General features: G+C 41.7%; 1 protein-coding gene and 1 long non-coding RNA gene across 2 annotated transcripts in view; one reads left to right on the top strand and one right to left on the bottom strand.

Moving 5' to 3' along the window:
- Positions 1-20,150, top strand: part of LOC308072034 — a 69,611-nt gene extending 49,461 nt beyond the window's left edge. The window contains exon 3 of the long non-coding RNA XR_013931460.1: positions 1-20,150. This exon is cut by the window's left edge and continues 9,465 nt beyond it. This is a non-coding gene — a long non-coding RNA (uncharacterized lncRNA).
- MCFD2 (multiple coagulation factor deficiency 2, ER cargo receptor complex subunit) overlaps positions 18,867-20,306 on the bottom strand; it is a 3,901-nt gene continuing 2,461 nt past the window's right edge. The window contains exon 4 of the mRNA XM_080408345.1: positions 18,867-20,306. Coding sequence (XP_080264471.1) covers positions 20,175-20,306 — 132 coding nt within the window. The 3' untranslated portion in view covers positions 18,867-20,174.

Below are 20,306 nucleotides of genomic sequence, written 5' to 3'. Positions count from 1 at the left end.
TTACAGATCCAGTTGGTTTTTTTAACTCAGATCAAACAGCAAGGAGAAGCTAGAGAGAGAAACAAGAGTAGCACATAAAGCGCCTTTTTTATTAATAATTTTCCACTGGCTTTATTGAACCTATCTTCCTTCAGTGTCTGAGACATGAAGAGAGTTATCTCACTATCTTTGTAGAGGCATTTTCATTCTCTTACAGATCTAATTACCTAATTGAGGGACAACTAGTTTAGAGATGAACAGAACTTTTGCTCTGTGGTTTGTGTTTCTTTCTGTGGTTCCCTCTCAGATTTCTGTATTTTTTCTGTATGGGGGAACACATCTCCAGTGAAAGACACCTGTGTGCTTTGGAGTGCTTTTTCTGCAGATCAGCAATAGCTGCTGTGTGTCAATAGTTGTAAATAGAAGCAACTCCATGAGAAAATCCAGTAGCTAATCCAGTTCTCCAAAAACAAAAGATGGAAGTAAATAAGGCAAAGCATGCCACCCTTCAGCCCCTGCACCAGGAGGTGAAGTCAGGTAATGTTTGTGTCTTGAGCAAACCCCTGAGCATGCCAATGGCCAGTCCCATCTCACAGCAAAGCGAGTGGGCACAGGCCACCGGCAACTAGGAGGTCAGCACAGCAGCTGCGTGAAAGGTAGCCAGGATGCTGGGGTAGGCAAAGACACCACAGAATCCTTCTGTGCCTGACAGCAGTCACAGAATTTGCCAGGGGACCAAGACCCGCCAAGGGTGACTGCTGTCATCACTGCTCAGCACCAGCTCTTTGTCAGTGGAAGATATGATGACATCTGTCTCAAAACTTGTCTTTTTTAACACCATGTATTTAAATATAATTTCTTCCTCTTCCAAACCCAAATCATTTGAAGCCCTAACTTTTGGCTGGTTTTCCATGAGCATATGAAGTTTTTGAGAATGAACTCAGTTTTTCCAGTTGCCTTCTTCATTTGTCTAATGAATTTTCCTCCCCTTCCCATCATCAAATAGACTTTCCCAGATGATGGGGAGGCTCTTCTCTGGAGGAAAAAGATTCTTCTTTGACAAAGAAAAAGTTTTAAATGAAGATTTAAAAAGCTCCTGCTGATTTAGGGGTTCTTAATATTTCAAGTACTAAGTTTGAAACATTGTAAAGTGACAGCAAATGCTGGGTACCTGCCCTCTCATCCCTGATACTATTTATTTGAGGTATCCTAAATTGACATACAAGACCATCACTCATTTTTGGCCCAAAATGTATCTTAGACATTCAAAAATCTCATTCCCAAATATCTATTTGTGCCCCAGATCAGGAGATTGGGTGAAAGTTGCCAGTGTTTAAAACATGCAAACAAACAAATACTTGGATGTTTTTAACTGTTTCCTGTTTTCTGAACTGTCATGGTTCATGTTTTCAATCTAATTCTTTCTGGCTTTTGGAGAGAGAAGATCTCCTTCCTGCCTTGCTTTCTAACTAGCTTGCTAGACTAAGGAGTTGAAAAAAACCTGCACAATGGAAGAAACTTTCCTAAGTAGGATATATCTGCCTACAGCCCAGGCCCGAGCACAGAGCCTGGATCCTATGCTCGCCTTGACTCTCTACATCCAAGCTCACACCAACTAGTCACTGTGCAGGCACACTGACGGATCTTCTGCTGTACTTACCTAAGCAAATCTCCTCCCTTTCTGCACAGCATCTCCTGTGATCATGTGTGAGACCCTGTGGTGCCCTGCTGCTGCTTTTTGCCCAGCCATTCTGCAGGGCTCCATCGTCTGTCTCAGCATCCCACAGTAAAAGGACTGCGGGAGGTAACTGCCACATTTCACATACAAGGTATGAATCTCGTTACTTTTTACCTGTCCTGCTTAACACAATTGACATATTTCTATTTTTCAGATGTATTATTTACTGTTGCTAGAAACAGAGGATGTTAATACAGAATTCCTTGCTCCCTAGACCTGAACACCCAAAAGCGCAGCGAGTTTTTACCAAGTGTTCTTTAAAGAACAACTCAATATGAGAAATCCTCCTACAAATGCCACGTGAGTCCATGTAATCAGCCCTGCGAATCCACTGCAGACTGCAAACAGCCATAGACAGGATTCCAAATGGTTAATTTTAAATAACTCATTTTCTCTGATCTCTGCACAAATTCCTGTCATGTTGCATTACACGTAAACAACTCAGAAATCTAAGGACATGCCTTTCAGTCAAGAATTAGTATGGCTTTTTGGTCTGAGCGGATTAATTGCAGTTTGTAACAATTTAAAGTGAAGCAGTCTGATTAGAGTTTCTATTGTTCTTTGGGATAAAATATTTTATGTGTATGTAAAGCCAACTTTTCTGCTGGCACAACTTTATTGACTTCTGTGGAGAAATAAAAGACTCATGTAAAATCCATAGTACATCATTGTTTGTGTGCTGTTATAGTAAATAAATTTTATAAGCCTTCTGTAAATGACATGTGCCAGATCAGATCCCAGACCCTATGGAAATGCCAATGTCAGTGAAATGAGGCAATAGGAACATTTTGCTTTGGAGGAGACACTTCCGAATGATCTCTTAGGACTTTATGGTTTTGAAGGGGTTTTCCACTTCCATTTTTTTCACTGCTTCTGTCTTCTTCCTAATATATTGCTCTTAAAACCTTCTTGTCATTCTCTTTAGTTTCATTCCTATGTACTCTAGAGTTAGTTTTCTTTCTGGCTGCAGGCATTGCTCTGATGTTTTGTAGCAATCCAGTACGTGCAAGCCCAGAAGCTCTGCAACACAATTTCTAGTACCTGCCAACAGGATTAATGGGAGGAACTTCCATGAAACCTCTCTGAATACATCCCTCACTGAGCAATACGTCCCTCAACACTTTACGATGGGATTTTCCTCTTCCTTTTTTTTTTTTTTTTTTTTTTTTAATCTCTATCTCCTTCTCCTTTCCTCTCATTTTTAAAAGCAAAACATTGCAGAAAAGACATTTAAATGGATAACGAATGCATAGTCTGCTTGGGGTTTTTTTGAGGGGAGGTGGGAAATCCCTCTGAGGCAGATATACTGGTACATAGCTGCTTGGCTCTGTCTCCTCCTTTGAAAGATTTTTGGGTTGTTTGCCTTTGTTTTGTATAAAACCAGTTTTCTTTATTTTAGTTTTCTTTGTTTATTTTTCCAGTTTGTAGAATGCCATCATTGGGGGTGATCACTGCTCAGAGAGGTCAGAAGTTGTTTGTGGTGTTTTGGATCCCATGTAAGTGCACTGGGGGGACTGAAATATTTTTGACAAGTGTGTGGGCTTGCCAATGCAATTCCATCCTGTCCATGCTGCTGGATTAAAAACGAAGGTCACAAATATTCTACAGAATCTGCCAGTGTCTAATTGTTTGCCTCCTGTTGAGTTATCAGGATTCCAACAGGGTTTCACTTTTACAGGACTAGCACGTTTTATAGAACAGGAGACATTTTTAATGTAATATTTGCAATTACATTTCACTATTACAGTACTGCCTGACACTGGGGACCAAAGCAAAAATACTAGATGGAAAAGTACAAGCTGCTGCACTTTGAACTAAAGCTGTGTGTATTGGCACAGGGGAGCATGTAGCTCACATCACTGGTGGGACATGTTACATATAGATCACATTAAACCAGGCTGCAGAATCGCAGATGTTTAAATCAGCATTGTAAAATCCTGAAAAAGTGTAAAAATGAGGAAAAAATTTACATTATCAAAATATTGAGTCATTACTTTTATATGTGTAGGAATCCTTTCTATAGAAATAGATTCCTTATCCCTGTCCATTTCTGTAAGGCATCCTCTTTTTTTTTATATATCCACTCTGAGTGGGTAGAAGCTTTTAGTTTTTGATGGGAGGCGTTTTGAAAGAAACTATTTTCACACTGCACGTAATAGCATGGTTGGAAGGACAATTACTGCAAATTCTTCCATTTCTGGGTGTGAAGATCCCCAAAGGCAGCAGGAACCGCTATTGCTACCCATGTGGTTTGTCACTTGAGGACTGGGGTTCTTTATTTTATTTATCCAGCCTATCTGCTGTAAGCAATCACTCCTTAGGCAAGTACATGGAGTTTCAATCTCAGATTGCATGTTTGCACATAGTTTTTGCTTACTATGAACAACTTCAGATGAAATATTGCTTAATTGTTCAATAATTGTATGTAATTTTAGGACCAATTAATTCCTCTTTGGGTGACTTTAATTACTTTGATGAATATTGAGGCATGGTACAATATGTTCCTCCCATGAGAATGTTTAGCTGTTCTTAAGTCAGAGGCTGTTGGGAATAAAACAAAGCATCTGACAGGATCAGGTTTTGATTAAAAAAAGAAAAGCACCCCACATAAAGACTTTTTAAAGGGAAACTTCAATGTCAGTTCAACATTACTGATAATTTCTGCAGCTGGGTAAACACCATTCTTTTACAACTGTGGTAGGCAGAGCATGAGGGTACTGGGAACAAAATGTGGCTTTGTATTGAATTTTCCTTAACTGAGCTTTTTCAAAGCAACATGCATTAACAGGTCAGGAGGTGACCGCATGGGCAAAAAAGATACATAGCAGAGAATGACAGAAATCAAAACTAACAGAGATGGGTTTTTTTAAACTGTGGTCATCTCCAAACCTTGCCAGTCAAGAACTGTTTGCTGTAGCGTAGGCCAGATTTGACCAGAACATTTATTTGTTGCAATCGGTAGCTGTATCAGTAGCTCTGAAAACAAGGGATTGTATTTTCTTCTTTCTTCAGATTCTGTTTTGCCTACGGAATGGGGAATGGATCATTAGCAGAGCACAGATACCTCCGCCTCTGGCTTACCCATAGCCTCCACAGTGGTGACCAAAAGCTGTGGTCCCCTAACCACCCTCTGAAGTCCCACATGAGGTACCCATGTGTGCATGCCTGTGGTGTGAAAACCTTGATGGCAGGCAGCCCTCAGAGCTGTCATCAGCAATCAGTCCTTTAGGGCTTCTTCAGGCAAGCGCTGCTGCAAGCCCAGTGAGGACAGGCACCCTTTCCTTGCCTGTGCTGTAAAAGTAGTGCAGATACGTGGGCGAGCTCAGCTACCCTGCACTTCAGGCCAACACCTTCAACAAGCAATTCAGGGTCAGCTGCAAAGGCATGCAACTCACACTAATGAGAAGATGTGTACAGGCGGTCAGACTTACTGTCTAGTCCTGGAAAACCAGAGTGTAATTTTTGTTTGTGTGTGTGTTTTCATCTGTCATTTTTCTTTAAAATAGATTTTTTTTTTTTTGTAAGACACCCAGGAATTATTGCTTAAAATTAAGCAAAAATATCTAATATTTGTAAGTCTCAGTAGAAGTTATCTGTTGGCACTGCTAATATATTTATCTCATTCTACCACAGTAAAACATGGAGTTGCAATTCCAATGAGTATAAGAAGGGCCTATCTGGAGCAGTTGGGTTTATACCCTCGAGGGAGAAGCTGAAGAAAGGAAAGGGAAAAACCCAGGAGAATATGATTGTGTCTGTAGTGGTTCACAGATCTGTTTGCCATCAAATCTAGCATTGTGGTGGTGACACGGAATTGTTACAGCTAAAAGCAAAGAATGCAGAAAGTAAGGGGGTTTGACTCTAAAGCTTGAAACACTCAAAGGTTTAGTGTTTTGAGTAAGGCAATGATCCAAAGCCTATAAAGGCAGAAGAAAAACAGTCTTTGGCTTCAGTGGGCATTGCATCAGGCTTTCAGATGACTAGCAATCAGCAGACTTCATTCTGTGTAATTCTGTATGAAAGAAGCATTAGTTCTCCAACATACAGTCAGCTGAGGAGGAATAAGACGCTCTGTGTCTTACAACTCACCCTCCTGGTCAGCAGACATGCCTGTCACCGAAGGCAACGGAGATGTTCTTGCACAAGTGGTGGAAAGGCATCTCACTGTGCTTTGCAACGGCTGCTTCCCGCTAAGCCGTCACCAGAGGGAGAATTAGCAGAGACTCCATTGTCACATACCCCAAACCCGATACCTGGGTGACATTTAAACGAGCACAGGAAAGAGCCTGAAGACTCTGTGACCCCGGTGAATTGGGGGATCGTTTTTTCCAAAGGGAAGGCGAATGTCGGAAGGTCAGATGACAGGTGCCTACACGCACGTTGCTGCTGCACAGTGTGTCAGCTGGAGCTCGGGCGCCGCCGGTACCAAAGAGGTGGTTCCAGAGCAGTAAGCACTTCAGCAGCTCCTAGCACCGGTCCCTCGACTTGGGAAGGATTTCATAACACGTCTGAAAGCCAGAAGCTTCTTTTGACTGCTAATTTAATAAAGAGCAGCGAACCACTGGGTAAGTCCCTGGAAGATAGACTAAATCAGGCTAATTTGTTATATAATCCCTTTTTAATGTGGAGAATTAAGGTGACGGCAAGATGACTACATGTTTAATTCTCCAAATAATTACTGGCGGGTATTGACATTAAAGATGGGAGAGAGCAAGTTAATTTCTGCTCTTGTTTTCAACACGTGCCAAACTCTTACTTCACACCAGTGAGGAAAGGCTGGAAGCTGTTTCATATGCATGAAGTAACAGTTGGCACAAATCACTGGGGGGAGAAAACTAAAAACCACTAAAGCCCAGCAACCCAAACTGTCACTTGCTGACAATTTTGACTCACTCTGTTGAGAAAAAAAAAAGACCAAAACAAAAAAGAAAAAGTAAACGAAGGCCTAATGCAGGGTATTCCACCTGAGTAAAACCAGGTGTCTGGTCCTCCTCAAGGCAAATAATGCCTGAGAAGGCAGCGATGGCCTCAGTGTTCCAGCCTGCTCCTGTCCGCCCGGGGAAGCGCTGTCGCGGGCAGGACCGGAGCGGGGTGAGAGCGGGGCAGGAGAGAATGACGCTCGACTCCAGCTGGTCCTTCCTTCTGCTGAGGCTCTCAGCCACGAAAAACCTGTTCTCCCCCATGGCTAGGAATGGAGGTGCTGGTGCTCATCACGGCTAACAGTGTCTGTCCTGCTTGGGGCATCTTTGCCATGTGGATCAGGATCGTGGAGTTTACATCCTCCCTTTACCACCACTGCTGGATTTACCCCAAAACAGCTGGAGGTAGCAATATCTGTACAACCTGCCTTTAACTCGTGTCTCTTCACATAGACCTGAGATATCTTTGACATTTGGGCCACGGCTGCCAGGGCCCTGGTGGCACTCAGGGGCCCTAATGTCCCTGCCCAGCCCCTGCACACCCTGCTCAGGGCCCAGGAGACCATGTCAGCTCCCTGCCCCAGCAATGCTGCAGCAGGGCCAGGTGGCAGCAACCCACAGCTCTGCCAGGCCACGGGCCCATGCCCCAGCCCATCCCCACAGCCCACACAGCACCCTGGCAACCGCCATGGGTTACATGAGTTTTCTTACATGTTTTCTGTTTGAGGTGACGTCCTGTGCTCATAGGACTCGATGACCATCTAAGTCTTCCCTGTCATTTATGTAAGTTAATACATAAGTGTTTGAGAGTCAAAACATGCATATGATATATGAGATTCACCATATAGAAGTATTATGTATGGTTCCTCTGTGATTTCCTCCCACCTAACTGTCCTGCGCTCTCCCTTTCTTCTCCTTGTTCTCTCTAACTTGATGTCTACAGGGAAGAAGAGGAGCTGAGGATGAAGTCATGCAGCCTGGAGAGCAAGGGACGACACTGGGCAAATTCATATCAAGAGTTAAGTTCAGCATGTTTCCTGTCAAACCACTCCAGAATCAGATACTTTCCTCCTTTTTTGTTGAGGGCTAGAATATTACTTGCAAGCCAAATCTTGCTTGTTCAAATGACTCCCCCCCCCCCCCCCCTTTTTTTTAAGACAGAAACTGTTTTTGAAGTTTGACATGTTTCTTGTTTTCATACCATGTTGATTTTCTGTGTGGTTCACTCTAGGCATCCTATGACTGACAGCTTATTATCTCGCCTTATGAAAATCATGCATGACTTCTGGGAGCTGTCTGTCAAAAGGAGACAACACACTGAGAAACTGGTACCTTCTCTCTAATTATCTGTGTTAATGGTTGCTCAATGAACCTGTTAACCGCCTGAAGTGACTTGCGTCTTTACAAGTACAGTACTGCATGGTCTTTCTCTGCAGTCTTTCTCTGCAATGTTTAAATGGCAAATGCTACCCATGCAGCGTCCCGGTCTAACTTCACCTTTGGTCTGGTGGTTTCCCAATGCAGCTGGTGTTACCGATATTGGACAGCAGACCCCTTCCTGTGCCTTCAGAAGTAATGGCTGTAGATGAATGTTCCCTCCTCCCCTTGTCTCCTGTCCTCTGACAATTGCCTCAGTTCAAGGTTTATGCCTTTCAGTGAAGCACTTAAGCACACACTTAGCTCTAAGCACTTCATTCCTGTCATTTCATTGAATAGGGATGGATTTAAGTGCCTACTCATAGTTCATGGCTTGCCAGCACTTCAACAGTTTCTCTTGCAGTGCCCAGATAAGATAAAAGTTAGGAGCCAGCCCTGACAGTCCTGCACCTGGAGGAATGGTTTGCTTTCTGGTTGCGATAGACAACACCATTCAAACCTTTCATGATACTCCAAAGTAGAGGTTGATAGGGCCCTAGGTCAAGCTGCTCACTGAGGATGGAGGAAAGGTGCTCTCCCGAAACCTAGGTCTGACCTGCAGGAAAATGAGAGAGGGAAAGATTCCTCCAGTTTCTCTGGTTGTGGCCCACTGGTAGCACCATGCTCTGCTGGGGCAGGACACCCCAGCAGGAAGTCAAACCTTCGCACTGTGGCCATAATGTCTCAATTCTCCAGCACAGGCTGGTGGAGACAGCTGTTTCCTGTCCCTTCCAAATCCTACCACCACCCCCAGACACCCACACAGATCTCTTCTCTGCTGCACCTCCTCCCAGGATCAGCTCACCCTTAGGAGTCAAGAGTATGTACGTTTAAGGGCAGCTCAGGAAGCAAAAAGAAAGAAGAAAAACATAATTCATGTTGTTTAGGGCCTGACTGAGCACCTTGTCCACACTGAGATTAAGTGCTAAGAAATTAACGATCACAAGAATAAGAGGAAAATAAGTAAGCCATATTAATCTCAACAGCAGAAATCATCTCTGGGGGTGGTGCCAAGATGAAATGAGAACTGTTGAAGTGTGGCCAGTTAAAAGACTCTAATTTTTCACACCAGTTAGAACACAGATGAGTTCAGAAGTTGTACCTGTCCTGGGAGGAAGGGTTGTAGGGTAGCATGTAGTAATCTAAAAGTGAGACTTCAGAGAGTTTTTGGCTGGCATTTGGAATACCCTTGGAAGCTTTACAATCATCTAATTTTGCTTGACTTGGTGTGCATTAGCATTTTATATATGGCAATGAAGAAGGAGTTTGGCTTAGGACTAGTTGCCACTGGCTTCCTGAGGGTTAGAAAAGCCAAGCTAATGTAGGACTTTAGCCAGATGTCAAACCTCACTCTTGTCCCCCCGTGGCTCTGTTCCACAGAGGATTATACCCAGCCAGTTTCCAGCCCAGGCAGCTGCTGGGGAAGAGTGGACCACTATGTCCACCAGAGCTTGGCAGAGCTGCAACCAGCCTTAAAGGATTTTTTTGAACACGTGGAGAGCATACTCTGCTCTCAGTTACACCAGGTAAAAGCATGATATAAGTTGCTGGCCCTGTTCCATCCTTTTGTGCTGCTGCGGCAACAAAAGGAGTCAGAAGACTGTACTCACTGATGAAGCGGGGAGAAGTCATTCTGCAAAGGAGTCAGTTGGCTGGGCAGCCCTGTGCCCCTGCTCTGCTCCTTGTGCTGCCAGCACAGCTGAGTGCCTCTGGCAGTGTGGTCACCCAAAAACTCTGGCTGCTAGCATGGCCCTAGCAGGTCTATGTGGCTTGGCCCTGCAGAGGAGCCCTGTGGCTGCACTACCTTGTGCTGACAGCCATAGATAAACTGCATTTGTGCCCCTGTGCCACCCTAATAATAAGTGTGGCCATCAGGGATAGCTAAAACTGAGGGAAAAACTGGGCAGCTTTGTTGACATGGGGAATTTAAGTTGCATAGGTAACAATGGACAAGTTGAGTTGGGGAAGAAGGGCACTAGTCAGCCACACTGGGAATCCCTCTTTCTGAGCATGGATGGTATCTTTTGTGGCACTGCTTTGGACAGCTGTGTTGGGCAAACTCCCAGCTCCTTAGGGATCCAGTGGACTATCAGAAAAAAACCAACATCATATGTCATTCTAAGTATGTACTTGCTGTGAATGAATACAAAGACCTATTCATTACTCCTAGTGTTCACATAACTGACAGATTAAATCACTCTCTGGCTGTGAAAATGACAGTGGCCCAATAGCTAATGCTGTCTAACAGTTTCCATTTGAAGGCGGTTTCTGATTGTTATAATTTTGTCAGGATTCAGCTGCTTGAGCTGGAATTTCCCATGCCATATGTCACCAGAAACCGAGGTTTTGTATGTGAAAGGGCCTAGATGAATAGTCATGGCATTTCCAAGTTCCTGGATCACTGAAAAGTCACTTGAACACAAACTTTCAGAGAGTAACTGTACATTTCTCCTTTCCTGAGGGAGCAGGAAAAACACCTGGAGTTAGATGCTCCCCTGTGGTCAGTGTTCAGGCCAAAGCTGGAGTTGCAGCTAAACAGCTTGAGTGCAAGAGGTTCATGTTCAAGGCTCTCAACTTGGTAGACTTCCTTGACAGTTTTAAAGTTTTCCAAATGACCAGTGTCTTCTGAGGCTGTGCTTTGGTCCACTGACATACTTAGTCCCATATTGTAGCCCATACTGTTGACAAAAATTTTAAGCAGACTGAGATTACGCTACCAGGGAGCACAATTTGCAAAGATGGCATCTAATGGCTTGAGTCTGAGCACATCTTGGGTTTGGGTATATATTTTTATAGCTCTCCTCTGCTCACCCTTTACCTTCTCCACTGCTGTCCAGTTGTCATATTTCTAATCGGCATTCCCTGTCATACAGAATCAGGACCAGTTTTCCTTGTGGGTCTGAGCACCAGGCTGAAGCTGCTAGTTCCTGGACTTGAGTTACTTTGGCAGCTTTTAGAATTACTTTAATTTGATCCACTGAATCATTTATTTTTTTTCTCATGTTTTCCAAACAATACTGGAGAGGTCAACAGGAAGAGCTTTCAGGCTGAACTGAGTTGTCCCCTGGTGAGATGCTTGTGTTGGGAGGCTATTTGGTGACCAGAAATAACTGGCATGACTGTGGGTCAGGAGTGGGGTTTAGTGGACCAAAAGTAACTTTGAGGATGATATGTTCTTTCTGAGACTAATATCACCAGATGAATTGCACTTTGGGTGGAAATGTGCTCTCTGATCTGCAGCCTATATAACCCTCTCCCTTTCCCTACAGATATTTTTATTAGTCCGCTTTACAAGCCCTAGAAAGGACCTCTAACTGCCACAGGAATCTGAGAAGGCTTGTGTAAGGTCCCTAGAGGAGGTTTTCCTTAACCATTGTGCAACCCAGAAAATTTCCAGATCTCAGTAAAAACTCTGTATGTGTTATATTTTCCCAAACTGGGCATCGATGTGAATTGTAGGAGCTATTGGCTACAAACTGTCTAGAGGTAAACTTTAGAACGACCCAGAATATTTTAATTTCACTACTCACGCTACTGGACCTTCAGATGATTTAGAGCTCTGACAAACCTGAATTTCCATTAAACTAGAAGGCTTGGGTCTAATTAGTAACATTATTCCAGGAAGACAGTGTTCAGGATGGCCTGCAAAAAATACCTGACCATTTACTGTAGCCTGCTTTTATAGTGGGCTTTGCAGTTGTACTGGATTCTGTAATGGCGTTGCCATGGCATTAACAGTACCTTAGCTGGCCAATTTAAAACTGGTTGGGTATGTCAATGCCATGCTAGAGTTCTAATAAGGTCTGTGGTAGAGACACATCTGCAGTTAGAAACTGTCATCATTCTGCACTGCCAACATGGTGTAATACTCTGCACAAATCCTCAAGCCAGACCTTAGGAAATTAATCTGGATCCTATAAACATTTTACTGGGAGGAAACAAAAATACTTGCATGACCTGCCAGCTCTTTTTGTCTCAATAGGTAGGACTTCATATGGAGGAAGTGGTCTTTTCCCTTGGTGATAATAAAAGCACTTTATATTTTTGCTGCAGTGGAAAGATCAGGCATTATATAGACCAGGTTGAACAGTATTCAGTAAACTGCAGATGTCCTTAAGTTTCCATTATAAACTTGATTTTATTCCTGTTCTTTACTTTGCCAAAATTAGCCCTATACACCTACAACTTCACAGGCATAATCTTATTCTGGAACAGATTTTTTGGAAGAGTTGAAGGAAACTGGTCAAGGTGTTTAAGAGAGATGATGGCTAAAAAAAAAATGAGATCATCTGCTTGGAAAGATTCCTAAAGGCTTTTTGGCTTGTCATATCCTGAAAATTCACTTGCCTAGAGATTAAAAAAATATTTCAGATCTGTTGGTCTTGGCTAGAAATGGTGCCTTTGAATAGTTTTAGGCTGTCTGGTGACAGAATTATTTGGTTACTGAAAGTGGTTCCTGCCTCAGTGTGTGTATGTATACGTGTTATGTGTTCTCTGGAGATGTTAACTAGTCAGTGCCAACGTGCTCATAAATTTATAGTGGCATATGTAAGGTTTCTAAAAAACTCTGCGTGTATCTTAAAACAGACACATTGCTTCCCTGAGACTAGTCCTATCTGTACGCACTGCTGCCTAAAATCCTCACCTGTGTGTTTCCTGACTCCCACTGCAATCCGTGCTGAAGCTGACAGCACGGCTTTACAGTCCCTTCTGTGCAGTCCCTGGAGACTTCTCCCAAAGGGAACAGCATTCAAATCTCATTCTACCCATCCCAGTGCTCTTTCCCGGGTCAAAAAATTCCTACCTGCCATGACGTGTGGCAATAAGTCAGTCTCTGATGGTTGCAAGCCACACATGAGAAGTCTTAAGTCAATATTATTTTTCAGCATATATGTTTTGTGGCTTATTTCTGGTTTTATGACAAAGTAAGTTCTGAGGCATAATGTTCTATTCTTAAATAGGTTTTATTTCAAAATATGTGCTTAGGGCTTTCTCGTAATTTTTAAAGACAGTTCTTGAAGTCTGACCAAAACCAGAGGCAAACAGACTCATTAGACAATTTTCAGTGTCTCTCACTTCAAGTAAGAAGAATGTGACATCTGGAAACAGTGTAGTTGTGCTATACCACTGCATTAATGTGGTCTCCTGGGATCACTACTTACCCACTGCATCATCCCCTTAGCTCGTACTGAAGGATACAGCACAGCAACAGTAAAGTCTGCCCTGCATGTGCTACTGACCATGGGACATGGCCGATGTCCCCTGGGACCTTGTTTTTAGTTAATAATGTTGCCAGACTTTTAAACATTTAAGCCTTGATCTTTCTGAGCTCCTGACTTTAGTTGGTTTTGTTGTTGAAGTCAGGTTCCTGACCTACAAATTGCTGGAGCCTGTGCGTGTATCTGGGAGAAGTACAACACCATGCTTTCTCTGTTTATTATTCCATCAGCATCTGTTCTTGGCCACAATTTGAAGCAAGCTCTTGGGCTAGATGGACCTTTGTTTTGACTCGGTGTGAATGCTCTTAGGCTACATTCTCAGTGTCAACAAAGAGTTGACTATTTGCTGAAAACAGGGCTAGGAATTCACTTTGTCATTTTAAAGATTCTTTTTACTGTTGCTCTGTTTTGTGAAGGAGCTTTGGTATCTCTGTGCTCCGGAGCTAGGACTTGAATCCCAAGCAAAGCATTATCTTGGAGGCAGGGATATGCTTTTTTCCTCCCATTCTAGTTCATATGTTCACTTCTGGCTCCTGACAATCATGTTTTCTATGTGCTTGGTAGATACTTGGTAGGGTTTTGCACCTGGATGCTGCTGGCAGCGGGCATACCCTGGCAGGACTGAGCTGCACACTGCTGGCTGCTCTGCCACGCGGCACAGGGATAGCGCAGCGGGACTGTCCAAATGGCCATTGTCTTCTGGGACTGAAGAACTGCCTGACTGCAAGGCAGAAGTGACAAACAAGCTTTCTGGGGCTTTCAAGAGGGAAAATGGGTTATGATGGTAAGATGAGATTTAAAACAGACAGCTACATGGATTAGGGGGAAACTGGAATACAGCTGGCTCAGCAAGAGGGTACAGAGATGATAAGGAGAAGAGGAAAGGCTTGCAGCAGGGACAGAGGAGGATGGTCTGTGATCTTGGAGAAGAATTCTCTTGAGATCTGGCTGGAGCTGAGCACAGGCTTCCTATGTTTGGCTCTCAGCTGTGGAACCCACCTTAAGGGACTTCTCCTCCCACTACAAGTTCACACAGATGCTGACAGTCACAGACTCACCGAGAGACAGGCTTTCACCAGAGGGGATGTGGAGAAGTCATTAACTCCACCTTTCCATCGCAAGACCAAGTTACAATCATGTCAGTACCTTATTGTTGATATTGAAGCTTTGTCCAGTGTCTAATCTATATCTCCCAAGCTGTCTTATGCTTCTTTATGTTTTATTCTTCCTGATCTTTCTACTAAGAACTTATCAGTTCCTTATTCTTTGCAAAGCTTTTTAGCTGAAGATTATTAACCTTCCTTCTTCTCATTTGTTACTTCTTCAGAACTAATCCTCCCCCCCCCCCCCCCCCCCCCCCCAATTTCTTGAAATCTTCCTTCATGTTTTCTGGACCTCTGACCATTTTTGCTGATCTCCTCTGGCCTCTTGCCAACTAGTTCGTATCTTTCTTGCAGTACAGTGCACTTAACAGTCCACATCTTCCAGATGAATCTTTAACAGTGGGTATCAGCCCACACTGACTCTTTACACACCCCAATGTCAGGGCTTTGCCATTCATGTTCACCTTGTTTCACCGCAGTCCCTGGAATTTTTCTCTTGTGAATTGGTACCTACAGTTACACAAGTACACATGGGTGTTTCTGTCTAAGCATGGTATTTTGCACTAATGCATTCTGTCCATTTTAGGTGACTTCTCTAAATATATCAAGACCATTTCAAATTCTGATGGTTTAGCATCTGTAACATCTGCAGTCCATCCTTGCTCCATCTGCAAGTTTAATAATCATACTTCATATTCCATCTTGTATGCCCCTTCAATGAAATCATCAAATAAAACTTTATATGGGACCAAGACCCACAGAATTCCTTGCAAAACTTGTGTGTTTTGATAGGTTACGATGGAATTACCCCATGGATACAATTAACCAACCAGACTTGACCTCCTGCCCCTTCCCACAGTGGTTTCATTTAGATCACAGTTCACTAGACTGTTCATGAGGATATTATAGGAAGTAGTGCTAAAGGCTTTGCAAAAAATAAAATAAGTTCAAGCTATATGACATCTGCAGCCATTACTTCACCCTCCCTTTAAGACTCCTAGAGTGAAGTTGATCAGACTTAGGCAACTGGAAAACATCTTACTTAACTGGTTACTCTCTAAGCAGGTTTTTAGGCTGCTAAGCATATTTGAGGCTGAAATTTTACCCCTTTTTCCTGGTAATAATTGCACTGTCTGTTTTCTGTTGACCTTTGTAGTAAAGGTTGATGTAAAAGGGAGAAAAAAAAAAAGGGCATTAAACTCTTCAGCTTCCTTAATGTCCTATGCTGATAGCACACACACACAATCTTTGAGTAGTGGTCCAAACTTCCCTTTGTTTTTTTCTTACAACCTTAAACGTAAAATGCCTTTTACTTTTGGCAAGCTTTGCTAATTGCATCTTGTGCACTTTGTCTTTACTAACTACACACTCCCTCAACCCCCCAATGAATCGAGTATTGTGCTGGGTTCTCAACCAGCTGACCTAGTTTCTACTTTACACATATCTCTCTCTTATGCTTGCAGTCAATTAAAAGGTTGTGAATTATCTGACTTCTGCTGAATTTCCTTACTTTCTTCTAAAATGGCATAGGTTGCACTTGGTTTCTCATTAGCATTTCTTGAAGGAACCGACAGCTCTCTGTAATTTGTTTTTCCCTTAGATTTGCCTCTTACGAGATCTTCCTCACTCATTCTCTGAGTTTGTTGACATCTGCCTTGTTGAAATCTAGTGCTGTCAGTCACTTGGATCAAGTGGCAGAAGTTGACACTACATTCGCTGCAGTACTGATTTCTTCTAAAATGTCAAATCTGGTAGTAGACTTCGAGTCATATGTTACACTGCCCTCTATCTACATGTAACACTGCTGCTCAGCTGAGGAAGGTAGTGACAATTACAGTGTGTCTTAGCCCTTAAGATTTACACTGCTGTTCAGAATTTAGCATGAAGAATGGGAAGGAAAATGTGTTTTCAGAGAAAGCTTCTGTAAAGCATTAATAACTGCCCTTATAATGGATCTCATTCAAAGTGGACAGAGGATCTGTGCTGATGAAACACATTTAGAACACAAACGCTTTGTGATAATAAATAATCTAGACTAAGGTATGCCATGATCCTCACCCTAATTTCTTTACTAAAGACTTAAAACATTACGCAGCTGTTTCATGGTGCAATGGGCAGACAGTGAGATCATAACGGGGGAGACGAAGAACAAAGCAGCAAGCTTCACCTTAAGCAAAAATAGCTGATCAGACCACATTGGACCTATTAACTTGTAAGAACAGTGACAGAAGCTCTTACTGATGTCCAATTCAAAACCAGGAAGACTTTAGGTCCTACTAAAGCCCTCTAGTATTCTTTAGTGTTGGTTGACAGCACTGTAGATACCTCATGGACCTCTCATAGGCCAACTAGAGATGGTCAAGAAGTCAGGCCAAGCCTAGTGCTTATATTCAAAAGCTTTCCTGTTACACAAATATTTTTATTGACAATATTATAATCCACATTTCTTTACTATCACTTCAAGTTGATTTGGATTCCCTCAACAATGAAAATTAATTACCAGTAACCAGTCCACGCTGTGGTCAATTTCTATGACAGGTGTAAACTAATAACAATGTGGGCATCATACTGGCAATGTGGTGTTGGAAGACAGGGGAGCAAGTAGTGGTGATGATTTAGAGAAAGCCAGGTTGAAAATCACTCCAAGTTACATACTGCAGGGAACAAATGTGCAGTGTCAATACGCTATCTAGTGGCTGTAGCGATCATGACATTTTTCCTGAATTACTGTTCTGCTTGCGAACTGCAATATTGAAAAATACTTTAGATGAAATCAGGATTTGTAAGTGTAAACATTCCTTAACAGGTCTAAGACATTTTGAGGTTAGAGGTGATTAATAAAAGAATATAAAAAGAAAGGTAGCAAAGTCTGCATGAATAGGCAGACAAAGCTGTTGCTGGAAGTTCTGGGCAGTCATTCTTGTCATTAACAGCATTCTGACAGACACTGGACAAGCAGTTAAGATTTTTCTCCTTCATACACAGACTAGGTCCTAGACTGACCAATAAAAATACCGCTCAGTGTAGGAGTACTTCAAGAACAAGTTTACCTGTTTTCTTTAGCTCCTACATTAAGGAATATTTTGTGAGGTAAAAGCAGGTAATCTAGATACTTTAAACTGGGCACATCGTATACAGTAATGCAAGGCCAGATGTGTTCTCCTCTAATGGGGAAAACCAAACTCCATCCCTTGAGATCAGACTCGGAAGAGGCGAAGGTCATACACAACAGCATTCTCCCGGTTTGCTTCTGCCAGGGATGTGATTGGGCTTCAGTAAATCATACACCCCTTCTGCCTTGTTACCTTATCTGTGAAATGAAGATAGTACCATTCTATCGAAGCTAAACCAGCTTTATAGTTAACAAGTACTTCTGTTGTAAAGGCTGTGTTTTCTGCGTTACATATATGAAATGGAAAATACTGTATGTATATATGACCTGTACCAGCATATTCAGGGTATGGCATGAGTTCCGACTAGCACACAAATTGGTTATATTTTTTAAAAAAAGTCTGACTCACCATCGCTCTCAGCAATTTTGCACTTTTCTACTTTGTAACTGAGAAAGCTCCCTAGACAGCTGTTAAACCATTTATCTTTAAGTGCACTTAAGTATGTGTATTTGCTTTAGGAGGCCGAGTAAAGACATGATGATGCAGGTTGCAGCTTGGGTAGCATTTCTTGAACAGTTCTTTCTAGGAAAGCAGAAATTTTGATTTGATCTCTCTTCATGTATCATGAAATCAGAGGTGCCAATTTTGTTCTCCATTTTTGCTAAATAATTTTTCTGTTTGTATATACTTTTGAACCCTTAAAAAAAAGTTTTAAAATAGCAGGTAAACAATGTTCATAGTACCTGCACTTATCATAATTATTTCTGATATAAGGCTTCTATGGTGCATGTCCTTTGCCACATAAAATAGGAGTTAATAAGTATGTATATAAATACAATATATGTATGTAAGTCGGCCTCACAGGTGGCTTCTGGACTAAGTTTACGCTGTGCTTGATAAGAAAACTATAACTTTTTAAAAGCAGTTGCATAAATTCAGTTCCCTGGTCTGCTCTTTCATCCCAAATAAATCCAAAACTCAGAAGCACGGAAGAGCTGGCAGTTCTACAGGCAACCTGCTTCAAGTGCTCAAAGCTGAGGAGCTTAACCCTCTTCTCCCCTCTCACCCAAGAAGCATTTTCTATACTTTCTTCTAGGTTAACATCTGCTCCAGATCAATTACCCTCAAAAGAGGTATTTTAAAAATGCTGTAACTGCAACTGAAAGAACTTTCTTTTTAAGATGACTACTAGCATCAGAGATGGGCTAAAAAATACATCAGAAAATTAGGTACATTTCCCACTAGAACTTCCAGCCTTATGTGTCTAGCTCCAGAGTTCACAAGCCTCAGCTTATTTTTATTGCTTGTACAAGCAGCACAAACCTGGCCACAAAGGTATCAAAATAAATAGTACAAGAAAAAGAGTCCGACACTCAGGATTCATTGCACAAACATTTAAACAGAGGAAATAATTTTTTACAATTGTGTTTCTCTTGTATAAGAATAATTTTGTACAGAAAATAGTTCTTTATAAATTTTACAGAAATAGGCTAACATTTAGATTCTCTATTAATGGATAATGATTGAATGCTATTTAAGATTTCAGTTGTGTGAGCCACCAATATCATTAACACAGCACTATGTCACTTCTCTAACATTCTTAAACTGTCTGACTATTTAAGTGTTGAGTCAAGACAGTGAAAATAAACCTAGAACCATGTTAATTTGCAAAGACTTCAGTATCTTGAAACTGCTAGTTATGAAATACTTCCTGAAAGTAATACCATAACTTAAGTCTCAAGGAATATGAACTTAAATGTTAACAAGGCAGCATTACTTGCTCACTTTGATTATCCTGCTGGCTAATACTGTAAAAACCAAACTGAACAAGCTTTTATATTTAAACCAGTAAAACTGTTAATGTGATCTTCAAAACGAGATAGCAGAAGCTACTCTAGTAAATGCTATACAGCATTAATACAACATATGAATGTAATAAAAATACTTTCATTTTCTTAAGAAAACACCACAGAAGGTAGTGGGGGAAAAATCAGTAAATTAAGACACAAAAAGTAAATCTGTGAAGGGTGAGAAGCAATTGAAAAACATGTGTATATATATTTATATGTAAAATGTAAGGGTATGCTAGGAAGTACATATATTTAAAAATACTTAGTTTCTTCAAAGTCTGGGTTAAAGTCCATATGGTATCACGCAGACCTCAAACATAAACCACCTTCAAACGCTTTTCCTCTATAATTGCTGTTTCAAGCACCTGTACTTATATGCAAATTTCCTTCGAAATTAGTGGGAAGGTAAGGTCATTTATCCTTGAAATACAACTATTTGCAATAATCTTTTCTTGCTTTCTAGGTATTTTATAAATTTAAATAGAAGATGAAAGCAAACAAGTACTATATAATCCAATGACAGAAAACCTGAAATTTAGATTGTATATGGTCTATTTAGTATTCATACACAGCTGCTTAAAAGAGTTTGCCAGCTGTACCCTATGGAGTACTGTTGACACTTCCATGTGTCAAGATTCAAATGCACAGCCATGTTTAGTCAAACATTGCTCCTGCTCCGAGTTAGCCAGTCTTTTAACACATACAACATAAAATCAGCTGGAACTGGACACCTTTCCTTCTCACAGCACAGAGGTTGATATGAGACAGTAATGAATCACATTATACTGGTTCACATTTCCATGTAGTTAGAAGGAGAAACAAGCCCCCCGCAAAACCTTATTCCAGTGATTTTGCAAATTCTGCATAGTCAATGTATCCGTCATTGTTCTTATCATCATCTCTTAAGACATCATCTATTAGACTAATCAGCTCTTCTTCTTTCATTGCCTGCGTGTGCTCACCACCTTC

The sequence above is a fragment of the Falco punctatus genome (genome assembly GCF_963210335.1).
Source record: "Falco punctatus genome assembly, chromosome: 12".
Lineage (NCBI taxonomy): Eukaryota > Metazoa > Chordata > Aves > Falconiformes > Falconidae > Falco > Falco punctatus.
This window is presented reverse-complemented; position numbering and strand designations above follow the sequence as displayed.